Source organism: Rhyacophila brunnea, unplaced genomic scaffold (assembly GCF_057557595.1).
Source record: "Rhyacophila brunnea isolate RB1 unplaced genomic scaffold, BYU_Rbru_1.0 scaffold_16, whole genome shotgun sequence".
NCBI classification, from domain to species: domain Eukaryota; kingdom Metazoa; phylum Arthropoda; class Insecta; order Trichoptera; family Rhyacophilidae; genus Rhyacophila; species Rhyacophila brunnea.
The window spans coordinates 16,891,662-16,904,487 of NW_028232816.1; the positions used below are offsets into that span (position 1 = coordinate 16,891,662).

General features: G+C 35.4%; 1 protein-coding gene across 1 annotated transcript; it reads right to left on the reverse strand.

Moving 5' to 3' along the window:
- Nucleotides 1-1,708: 1,708 nt before the first annotated feature.
- LOC147074477 (uncharacterized) lies at nt 1,709-9,554 on the reverse strand. Its single transcript, XM_085943400.1, has 3 exons — nt 9,074-9,554; nt 4,766-7,987; nt 1,709-3,169 (listed from the first exon to the last, which is right to left on the reverse strand). The coding sequence occupies exons 1-3, from the start codon at nt 9,372-9,374 to the stop codon at nt 2,505-2,507; spliced, it is 4,188 nt and encodes a 1,395-aa protein (XP_085799526.1). The 5' UTR covers nt 9,375-9,554; the 3' UTR covers nt 1,709-2,504.
- Between the last annotated feature and the right edge of the window lie 3,272 nt (nt 9,555-12,826).

Consider the following 12,826-nt stretch of genomic DNA (forward strand, 5'->3'; position numbering starts at 1 on the left):
CGTTACTGTTGAGCCAGGGACCTCAAATTTGCAGACTGCATTTACAGTGACAGATGTACTAGTCCAGTGTTTCTCAACTTTTCCACTAAAGCAGCACACTTGACTCTGCCAAACTACCATTGACATAATATTAATTAGATGACGCTCCCTATAAACAAATTGTGACTCACAACTTGACCACATATTTTGTGTAGGCTGAAAAAAAAAGTGTCAGATATCAGGATCATAATTAAATGATCCATTTTTACAGTTCTGTATATCAACGGTTGTGTGTCAGCTTATAAAGTCGTGGATCTCGGGTTTGCATTCCAGGTCTAGAAAATTCACATGTTGTTTTTTCAATGTGTGTTTAACCTGGAGTTCAACATTCATTTTCTTGTATAAACAATAAATATAGACTTAAAAGAAATGAATGGACAAAAAATTATAGGTATAATTGAAAATCAATGTGAAATTTCTACTTGATGCATGCATGTTGCACAGATGTTTTAATTACTAGTTGAATATACATAATTTTGAAATAACTCACAAAACATATTAAATTTATGTAATAGAAAAAGGGTAAACCAAGTGGAACTCGGACCTCACATCTGTTCACTGTTAGGGTGACTGCTCTGTCCAAAATTATGTATTTTTAACAGGAATTAAGTAACATTCTTAAATCGTGTTTATATTCAGTTATTGAATAAACAATAAATCTCGGCCGAATGGTTGACAGAGATAACCACATTTCCTCTTATATTGTGCAGCATATCACAATTCACAAAGAGATTGAAGAACATCGTATTAACGGGTTTCCTGTCAGGGCTATTATATTATATAAGAATAGTGGTATGGTTCAATAACAATGAAATTTATTATTATTTTTGTCATGTACTGGTGCAATAAAGAGACAAGAATATAGAGGGGATCCTCGTCATCCGAGGGTAATTGGGACTGAAAAAATACCTCTTAAAGCAAATCCGCATAAAACGGGGACCAAAACTAACTAGTAAATGGGTTTAATTGGGACACATTTAGAAAAGAAAAAGACACATAAGTAAGAGAGAAATAGTGCTGGAGTGAGATTGAAAGTGACAGTTGATGACTGTGCGCTTGTGATTTTTTTTATGCATTTCCCTGCAAATTCGTAACTGCGGGGACCCAGATAATGAGAACCCCCTGTAGTATAAAATAAAAAGAACCGTAATCTGTAACTGGTTCACCAACAAGAAGTTATATTTTAATTCCAGGATTACACCATTCGTTGACCAAAAGTAAAACACTCCTATCCGTAATATTTCATTCATTCCAACCATGTCCGATCCTAACATGATCATATGGACCTCCACAGAGTAGAGGTTTGTATTAACAGATTTTGTTTTTACAAGAAATGGATGTCAGCCACTTGCTCAACCTATTAGGTCCATACTCATACACAAATTGAAAAACAATATGTGTACTTGCCAGACCCGGGATTCGAACCTGGGACCCAAGTACGATGAGACTTATCTTCCATTAAGTATTAATTACTATAGATATAGTGACTTGATGTGTCGGAACAGTCATCTAATCAAGTAAAAATCTCCTCTCCACTCTTTCGTGTAGATACATCTTTAAGCCACCAATCCCGACTTCCACCCTTACACACTACAATATTATGCTATATTATTGTAAAGTTCACTGTAACACTCATTTTATATATTATTATAAACACTTTTTTCAAATTACTATTATCATAAGTTGTATCAAAATATTATATAATTATTCTGTGACATAAAGTACGCATTAGAAAAATTGGATTAGCAAAAATTATTGATGTCATCGGCTCTTACTTCGAGCTTCTAAACTTCTAAAGATGCTGAAATGTAAAAACAGGTATCATTTTTCATCAGAACAAAAATGTGGATATTAAAAAAAGAAACGTTCCTCATAATTTCAATATTTACTGATTCATATATCTTTTTTTAAACTATTCTCAATTAAAAATAAAAAAGAACAGCAGAATAACCAGAAAAACTTCCATGAAAAATGTTAAAACAAGTTTTGAGATTTTGACTGTCTGAAATCGTCAGTGCTCATTCGATAAAAAACAAATTTTGTAAAATTTTTGAAAAGATGGAAATACACAACTAATTTGTGATTAAAAAACAATTTGATTCAAATGTGAAGTGATTGAAGAGACTATACATTGCATTTGAAAAATATACAAATTATCAATAAGGTATCATCATGTGAACATTGGCACATTCCTTTAAAATCATTCAGTCTACGGATAAACATCAATGAGGCATTTTGTAATTGAAATGTTCTGACTTATGCCTCATGGCGATGCATTGATTTGTACGCTTATCTGACGAGAGTGCTCCGCATATCGACAAACAACATCCCACGAATCGGTAGGCGGTGCGCGTTTACCTATCTAATGTTGGAATTCTGTTATATGGAATTTTTCATTATTCCAACAATTTACAATTGATCATCATGACTCTGTTACATGACCCATAGAGATCCTATTGAATGCTTCATTTGAGAACCGTAAACCTCCACGGAGAGTAATTCGCTGATCGACTGGTATTGTTCGGCTTGGGCGCTGGAGATCTCTCGGGAGTGAGCCGTTTCAATTGCGGCGCTATTGAACAGTACACCGATTCTGCACAGTCTTTTAGGGATGTGACATTATTTGTGACCCTCGAGATGCCAGGTTGCATTTTCACTATAAAAGATTTGCCAGATTTGTGCGACGACGACTGAAGCGGCCTGTAATTATTAGTTAACATCAATTTATCCCATCCACATTTACTGGTGAGATGCGAGTTTTGAACTAATCTAGAACTTTCCAGAAAGTTATTGTCAATATTCAAACCGTTGATGGCAGATGTCTTTAAATTATCACTGCTTTCAATAGCATTAGTATCATTTTGGGAGATTGACTTTACGAATGACATTTGTTTATTGGCATAGTTTTTTATTGATAATAGATCATCTGCAGGCCTCGCTGTCATCCCTAGGAATGTGCTATTACCGATGGGACCGGACAGAAGCGATTTCTTTTGAAATAGGCAGTTCTTCTTTATACCGGAAGCGCCACTTATCACATAGCTACCGTCTTGAAGACAATTTTCTTTTTCTTTATGCGATAGGGATGCATGTGTCGTATTTGCAGTGCTGATTGATGACAATATAGAATCTGGAAAATACGAAAAAAGCTTTCATCGTCGGTATGCATTGGTATGTGTTATAATTATAAAAATATACTATTAAAATATAAAGTTTCTTCACATTTACAAAATTTCCTGGTTTGATAAAACATACAATTATCAAAAATACATTTGACTTCTTAGATGAACATACGTAAGTAATTATTACATATTCTCATTAAACAGAATGTGGTTAAGCAACTTCTATGAAATTCAGTATAGCCAAGGCCTGAACAAAAACGAACATTACATGCATTCAAAAACTGCGAGCATGTGTTGCTGAGATATATTGTTGTTGTGTTAAATATAAAGTAAGTGGTAATTATTTTTAGTTATTTCAATAGAACATAATACGGTTAACTGTGTTGTTTTTAAATTTGGTAGTCGTACTGAGAAGCAGCACGATGGTATAACGTTTCATAGTTAAGTTGATAATAATAAAATCGTTCTACTGGGCGTTATATGTTAGAAGCACGGCTTCATTTTGCCGAAAAATAGGCCCACTCTATATATCATTACTCTGAGTATAGCATATTAGTTTCAAAGTCAGTAACCTCCATTTTTACTTGTTTTGATATTTTTCTTGATTCTGATTCACCATATCAAATCCAGCTACGTTTGTTAGTTTAATAGAATTTAACCGGAGATTGATTGCAAAATCGTTTATATTCATCTACTGGCATTTTTCTATATTTTATATGATTTTTTATTAATTTTAATGATGTTAAGGATATTCTATTTCGCTATTCGCTTTTCGTAATAATTATTAACTGACATGTTTGTGAAAAGAAAATATTCTATTTGCAATCCTAAATGTGCTCGACGGTTTGTTGCGATTATCACAAAATCGTGGATTATGAAGGCCGCTTTTGAAAGTAAGCGCTTCAATGATAATAAATAAACATCGATTCTGCTATACATGCTATACGCACAAACTGGTATTGTTCAGATTACAAAAATAAATAATTAAGGGACTGGGTGTGGTGTGAAGGTCAAAAATAAGGAATTCTGAGTATTTTTGAGAGCTCATTCTGAATAATATGGACTTTGTAGGAAGTATGTAAGTATATGTCATTATGAAACCTTGTACATTCACATTTTAGAATTTAGTAGGTACTTCAGATGTCCGTGATAGTACCGCACCATTTCAAAATATTATTTTATCACCACATGCAAACATATCTTCAATTTTCATCTAAGTTAACATACCATATTAATTATAAAATATATTAAATTTCTCAATGGAGTTTGTAACTGGCTCGTAATTTCAGAGAAATTGCATCACTGCATTCTGTATTTGCCATGATATATTATGTATTTATTGGATGGGAGTCTTTATCCCCATGTCCAAACCGTCCCAGTCTGCTACTCCATGCAATTTGTGGTCAGGTGTAGCTGACATGATGAGTGGCAGACTATTTTTTTACAGGGTTATTTTTAGCAAAAATGTGTTTGTGAATTTCCAGGAATTGAATTGCATTTAAATAATACAATACTGTAATGTATTTTATATATTATGAGATATCATTCAAGAGACCTTGAGAAAATGTTGCATTAATAATTATTATCGGATGATTATCACTTACCATTGTTGCGTGCAATTTTAGCACGACCTCTGTCTTCATCATCGACATCCACTATCATCCGTTTTTTGGACAGCTTTTGAGGCATTTTGAATACAGCATCCACCCCGCTGACGCTTTCAAATGGCTTATTTATTTCATCACTCGGTTTCCATATTTTGCTACTCAATGAAACCGATCCCTGGTATGTTTGGTTTCGATTAGATAAATCATTAGTGCGTTCTGTCGCGGTTAAAAAAGATTTAATGTTAATATATTTGGGTTGATTTCTGACAGTAGTGGAATCTCGTCCTCTCGAATACTCGGTGTTTGATGCGTGTGGTGCAGTAATTGTTGGGTACGATCGGGACACATCCATCATCGCATCATGGCATCTCTCGTTATTTTTATCCATGCTGAATTGACCTCTTTGATGATTACTCAAATGCAATGAATTATCAGCGTAATTTCTCCGAGAATCTTTACTACCAAAAGTATTCATCTTCAAACTTTCTTGGTGATCGTATTTCTTATAACCCATCGCGTATGAATTGCTGAAATCTGTTTTCAAATAATTTTTGCTACCGAATGTACAATTACTCGGATGAGTAAGTTTACTGAGAGGTATTTCAGGATACTGTCGGTACATTTGCGAACACATGAGCTGTCGAGTGTCATTTGCCAATTGTGTGGAAGTTCTTTTCAAATAAGATATATCTTTTTGGCTGTAGGTCATAAAGGACACTTCGGGCCGGGTTTTTATTTTATTCACGCGGCTTTCATTCAGGCGTTCCGAATAAGCGTACCTAAATAAATTTTGTCTGAACAATTTATCGCTAGAATCAGAACTGAGCTTTAAATCTTTCCGTTGCAGCATCTCTGAAAAAGTTTCGGACCGTCCACCGCGCAACATCGAAGCGCTCAATCCGCCATTTAATTTATATGGCGCGACACGCATTGTCCCTTCAGATTCATTACCTGTCAATACTTCACTTCTATTAATCTGTCGCTGCTCCCGATGCATTGTATTAAAATTTTCGAGTCGTCTGGATGGGTTTAAGATTTCCATTGGCAATTCAAATTCTTCTATGTTACAGTGTAAGTCTTTAATATGTCCAACACTTTCGTTGTTCTGCATCATATCTCGTGAAGATTCGATGCCGTCAATGGCTGACGGTTTTTTATTGAAAGCAAAAGTGTCATCTCGTCGGGGACAATGATTACTATTCCCATTCCATTTTTGTCCAACCTTTGCTTTGGTGGAATCTGAATAGAAATAACTATTCACTCTTCCCAACTCATATATACGGGATTTACTCTGACTTTTGAAAGAAATCTTTTCATCAGAATCGAAAACATTCCTGCTATATTCGAATGAAAAATCTTCTTTAATATTGAATCTTCCTTCCCTCATTTTCCCCAACACACTTTTTTCTTTTTCGGAATGGACTATAGGAGATGCAAGATAGCCTCCTATCCTTTTGGTCTTTCTTTGTAGAGTTTTGGAAGAGTTGGAGAAATTATCATTGTGACGATTTTGAACCGATAACTCATTGAAGCCTCTACCACCAGAATAGTAATTTTTTGACGGCAATTTCGGATCGAGCGTGTATTTTCGAATTTCATTCATCGGCGACATTATAGCAGGTCTACCCGGCAGACACTTCGGAAGAATTAGAGGGTTAATCTTTTTACTCTTCGTTATCGGAACGGGAGAGTCATATTCTTCAGTAGTATACACCTCAGAATACCTGTTTCTCAGGTTAGTGTGGAATGGTGATTCGTCAGAATTTTCTTCCGCGGAATAATCACCGACTGTGTGCCCACTGCCTTCGAGTTCTTTTGCAAAATCTTTGATCTTTTCATTGGCCGCCAACTTGGCATTTCTGACCGGAATTTTTTTAACATTTCGCTTCCTTTTGACGTTAGATTTACTGAGAGCACACTCGTCTTTTGTCAAATCAGAGTCTGAGCTTGAAATGCATCGAGACACTGTTTCTTTAGGTTGAATCATTATTTTACTGTTTACCTTTTTATTAGATTTTCGATTGAGCTTTGCTTGTTTAGTTTTCACTGTAGTAGGTTTTTTAATAGGCTTTCGTTTTTTACAAACAGTTTTTGTCGTATCCTGAGTGAAAAGATCAAAGTTTTCATCAGTGTCTTTAATGGTGTCTGTTCGCTGATCCCTATCATTCCTGTCGCCGGTCTGGATATTACCGAGGACGACTTGCGGCACGGTTTTGGGGTTGATGTCTTTAAGCAGTCCCGCTATAAACTGGCAAGTGTTTTCTTTCCCATTGTTTACGGCACCATCTGAATGAACGCCCTTATCGGGGTCCCCCGAATTCAAATGTCTTTGATTCTTCCTAAGGCAATAAGTCCTCAAGGTATTGACTGACTTTCTCAAGGGTTCACTGTGAGTCGATCGGTTCGGATCGCCGTTAATATTGGCACTCTGACGTTTTTGGTTGTTGATAGATATCTTTTTCTTTACAGCGTAAACATTTTTTACATCGTCTTTTTCTAAAAATGAAGCATCGAACACTTTAACAGTATCATTATCGGTGAAATCTGATATCTGCGAATACAGTTTTCGACGTATAAAAGAAGGCTTGGATAAGGACTGGGAGTAAAAGTTGTCAGAGTTTCTTTTACTAGACGAATCACACGACTCACTCGCGTTCTGATTTTGATCTGAACAATTCAATGATTTATTATCCTTTGCTACTTGAGTTTGTGAAGTTTTTTTTGAGGTCACCGTACCATCATAGGCTTTCGTAACGACAGTTTTTTTTTTACATACATTGTTTCCAGGTTTAGTAAACTTCGCAACAGGATGCGCCACTGTATTTTGAGACATCTCCATAGGTGCAGAATTTTTCTGTTTTTTGTTAATTGTTTTTTTTTTACCATTGTTAGAAATAGCCGGCACCGGGGACGGATCGGTACCTTTCTCTAAATCAACGGTGCTCGCCCCCAAGTCCGAATGTGATTTTGTTAAGCTTCTAGTTAAGCGGTTTGAAAGAATTTGTTCACTGGTTAAATCGGAGTCATTCAAGCCGATGGGATGATTAAAGGAACATGAAAGTTTGCTCATTTGATGGTGTAATTTTTTTGTATTCGGGGACAAGTTGGATTTAGACCTTCGAAGCTTAGGCTGCATTATACAGGTTGTACGTTTTTCCTCAACAGGTCCATTTGGGAGACGGCCGTTTGACAGATTTCCTCGGCAGTCTTTTTCAACAGCTGGAAAACAGCAAAAATCAAAATTATAGAACAAATGGTGCTTTTTACTGGTTCTCCGTCATCGTAATCTGTCAATCGCCATTTTGAATTTTAGCTATCTTTTTGTCATCGAATTATAGTACGCGGTCCAAGCCATTATAGTATTTCGGCAAAAATTATAGTACGTGTAGAGAAAATGAAAGTTTTTTGTTTGTCACAAACATAACGGAGAATTCGAGAAATTCCGATGTCCTACTTAATTATAACACCTCTTACGACCGAAAAATGCTAACACCGGCCGCCGTCATTAACTGTCACGTTAGTTTTTGAGAGTAGGTATACAACGCAAAACCATGTCCATTGACTAAAATCGCACACTGAGATCTTATTTATGCTATTTTTTATAGTACTTTTTCCACTTTAATTAATATATTAGGACCGGTTTCGTCCGCCTCAGTGGGACATTTTCAACGTTGAAAATGTCCCACTGAGGCGGACGAAACCGGTCCTAATATATTAATTAAAGTGGAATAAGTACTATAAAAAATAGCATTTTTTTAATTGTGGTATTTTTGACGTACTATACTTTTTTTATAGTACGCGGGCGAAAATGTAACTTTTCGAATAGTACGCGAATCAAAATGTACTATAATTATAGTTCGGTTGGCAACACTGCGCTCACTGACAGATGACAGCGGCCGGTGGCGGAGAACCAGTAAAAAGACCCGATCAAATACCTAGTTGACATTTATGAAGAACATAATCTCAAATATGAATTATTGATAGAAAATTTCCATTTGAATGTTGCATTTTTGAACAGCTTTCCTCTACCTACAAGCTAATATTGGTTTTGTGGTTGTGGTCATTTGAGACATAAACATAAACCAAAAACCTAACACGACCCATCATTAATCTGAACATAATTAGGTTTTGGTTGCTAACAATAAAGACAAACTATTTCGTTCACAGAAAACGACAAGTTAAACTGTATAACCCTGTCATCATATTGTACAATATGCGCTTTGTAGCTGTAGGTAGTTACATCAGCAAATATTTAACAAGTTGGTAGATACTGATACAGAATACGTTTCAAAATAATCGACTTACTATTAAGTTGTTTGAAAACAGAACTCGGCTTTATCTTACTACACTTGGGAGTGCAAGCGAATGACCTTGATTCACAATTACTCTGATCTTGGCCATAAATTGTTTTGCTACGGCTGTGTGATCTCGTTAATACACTTTTATAATTGAAAGACTTCTCAATTGGGGATTGTGTGGGTTCTATCGACTTGTTTTTTGAGATTTCACTGTTCACCGGTGTACTGTTTACGACGTTTGGGATAGATGCTCTCTGAGGAGTAACAGATAAGTTTTTAGCTACCCGAACATTCATTGAACTCGGCATTTTAAGATACTATCAGCACGAAGTTCAATTATATTACTGCAATTATTCGTAAAATGCAACTTTATAAATAACAACAACTGAATGTATGGAAATAAATCCAATTTTTTCCCAAAGAATGACAATAATGACATTGACATTTCGCAAGATGCGAGCTTCTTTTATTCGTTTACGAACGAACTCACGTTTGAATTTTTTAAATTGCCATTACTGCCAACGTTACGCATATTAATTATCTATTAAATTGAGTGTCTATACTTAATCATCAGACGTTAACTAATTATTATTTTATTTCTAAATATAGGTACGAGGTATCTGTGCCTGGGTACCAGAATATCGATGGTTTAATATATAAAAATAATACATTATTTTAAATATAATATTAATATAAATTATTCGCGACGCACAGATTTCGGAAGGGAAATAGACTATATGACGATAGGGCACATATATGCTAAGAGCGTTTTAGTGTCTATGATCAAATATAAATATCAAATATTACAAAGTTCAATATGGAGCGCTGCGATTGTTTAGGTCCATTTACCTGGATCACCCAATGTTAAAAATCCAACTTTTTTTTGGTGCATTTGTTTGTGCATCGTTAGTGCACGTTTGTGCACTTATAATAACCGATAAATTCCAATTTCAAATTGAGTGTTCCAGCTAAACGTTGGATCAGCCAATGTTGAAATTTCAACTTTTTTTAGTGCATTCGTTTGTGCATCGTTCTTGCACGTTTGTGCACGCGTTTTTTCGTTTGTGCACGCACATTAAGGGGGTTATTCAAATTTCAATTTGGGTGACCCAGCTAAATGCTGGATACTTGTGCCACTAAACTTGGGTTTTATCTTAAATTTAAATTTTTAACACTTGTGCGTTGGTAGTGAACGTTAGTGCACGATTTTGTTTTGCTTTTTCACTTATATTCAGCGCGCTATTTAATTTTAAAGTTTGTATGCAAAACCTGACTGGGTGGGTTTAAAAAATATTTTGTAGTGAAATCTCTTGTTGCATAGCTAGTGCGCAACTCTGCATACTTTTTTATTTTTTTTCTCTTATAGTGCGTGAATTATTCGATATGAAATATTTGATGAACGTTAAGTAGAATCACCCAAAGAACTTTTTAAACTTTTTATTAAGTCATCAATTTGTCTATTATTGGCTTACACGTGCTTTTTTTGTTTTCGAGATATTATTTTTTTAAATTTAGTAACTAAATACTTGAACCATTAAATTTGCCTTAAAATTGTTTTGTTACGCGCATACGATTACATATATTTATTTAAACTTTTAACATGTTTTTTCAATATTTATCTCTTATATTAAGCTAGAAATTTAATTTTGAGTGGCCGTAAAGTTTTAACAATAAACATCTTTTTTCCACATTTTTTAAATGCACACCTTTGAGTATTTTATTTACATGCTTTTTCATGTATTTTTTATTGTTTTTCCATTTAAATTACAAGAAAAATTCGCATTTTTCCATTTTCACTAAGTACCCCGTCAAAATATCCCGAACAAAAACTACCGCATGCGATTGGAAGGTCCAGTCAAAAGAGTCTCGCAAAATAGCCAAAACTATTTATAATAGATTACTTAAAAATTAATATTTTGATTACACAAAAGTGTCAAAATTACAAAAACATTCATTATAAAACTTAACATTTGTCTTTTTATTTATGATTTTGAATGGATCAATGTTAGTTTCATAAGGAAAAAGGGCTCTATATTACGACACTACACCCTGGATAAAAGTCAGATTTCTTATTTCAATACTTGAAAGCATCTAAGCGAGATTTTTTGAGCATAGACAATCATGGAAAAAACCGCTAATATATGGCAAAAACGCTATTATAAGCGTAGACAATAAGTACAAATATAAAAATCATTTACAATGTATAAAATTCAAACATTTTAAATTAATAAAATTCGCTCAAAAGAGTCTCAAAAATAGCCAAATATATTACCAACAGGTAAGTAGGGAGCATTACAGCGGCATTGGCTTATTTTAAAACTCTTTTGACCGGACCTTCCGTACCGATAGCGGGTGCTTTTTTCGGTATATTTTGACGGGGTACTTGGTGAATATTCGCGTTGGTTTGGGCGAGCCTTAGTGCAAGAACGTAGTGGTCACGTGGGGGCGGCGCGGCGGCGTCTTGCCAAACTCAAACGTATAACCGTGTGTAAAATGATCGTAGACAGTGTCTTTTTTGGAGCATAATACACACGGTTATACGTTTGAGTTGCGCAAGACGCCGCCGCACCGCGCCCGCCAAACCACCACGGCCGAGCACTTAAACCTTCGTATAAAAACGCTCTAAATAGGTAGGTAGGTATGCGAAAATAAGGAACATTTTTCAAAATAACGTTATAGATAACAATATTTTATATATAAAATTGAGGAGCGCTGGGCTAATCACCTTGCCTCCTTAAACGAAACAGATTAAAACAACACCTACACAGCAGCCTCGGACGACAACCGGCTCTGTAAAACGACGACCTTGCATGGAAATGGACAATGAAACAGGTAGAGTAATCCTCGCACTCAAAAAAGTTGAAATTTCAACATTGGGTGACCCAACGTTTAGCTGGAACACTCAATTTGAAATTGGAATTTTTCGGTTATTATACGTGCACAAACGAAAAAAAAATCGTGCACAAACAAACGCACCCAAAAAAAGATGGAGTTTTAATATTGGGTGATCCAGGTAAATGGACCTCGCGAATGCAGCGCTGGCAGAAGAGTACGCTATGATGTCTATGGTTTGAGACACCCGTGTTGAAATCCGAATTTATCTATTTATCTATGTTTTGCAGTGACATATTAAATGGACGACTCACTTCATACCCGGCGCGCACGAGAAATTGTGCATGAAAGTCATTCACAGATGTATAGGTAGATGTCACGTGACCATATGACGTATCCATTTCCATTATGCGATACAAGCTTCGAGAATTTATAGTAATATAACCTTTATTGTGATGGCGTATTAGTGTCATGACTCATTGCGTTAGAAACAGATTCTCGGTTACTTACGACTTCTCGGAGATTAGACGCAAGTGAGCCAGCGCATCACAGGCGACTGTCCAATGGTTTCTGTCATTCAATTGCATTGAATAAACATTATCTTAAAATGGCATTTTATAAATAATAAATAATACTAACACATGAAAAGTGATATCCCATCTTTCTTGGAGTGTTTAGTAGATTTTTTTTACAATTTTTAACTAGGCACATTGGCATTTTGTAACACAATAATAACGGTGGAGTCGAAACCTGACAGTCAGAAATTTTGTATGGGCAGACCCAGCGGTGTCGCCAGACCGCTTGCAAGCAGAATGTTCATTTGAGCGTAGGATACCGATATTAAAATATGAATTTCGCCATCCGGCAGACCCGACACAAAGTGAGTGTCATTTTATTTTCTAGATGCTTCGTCCATATTAATGTCATT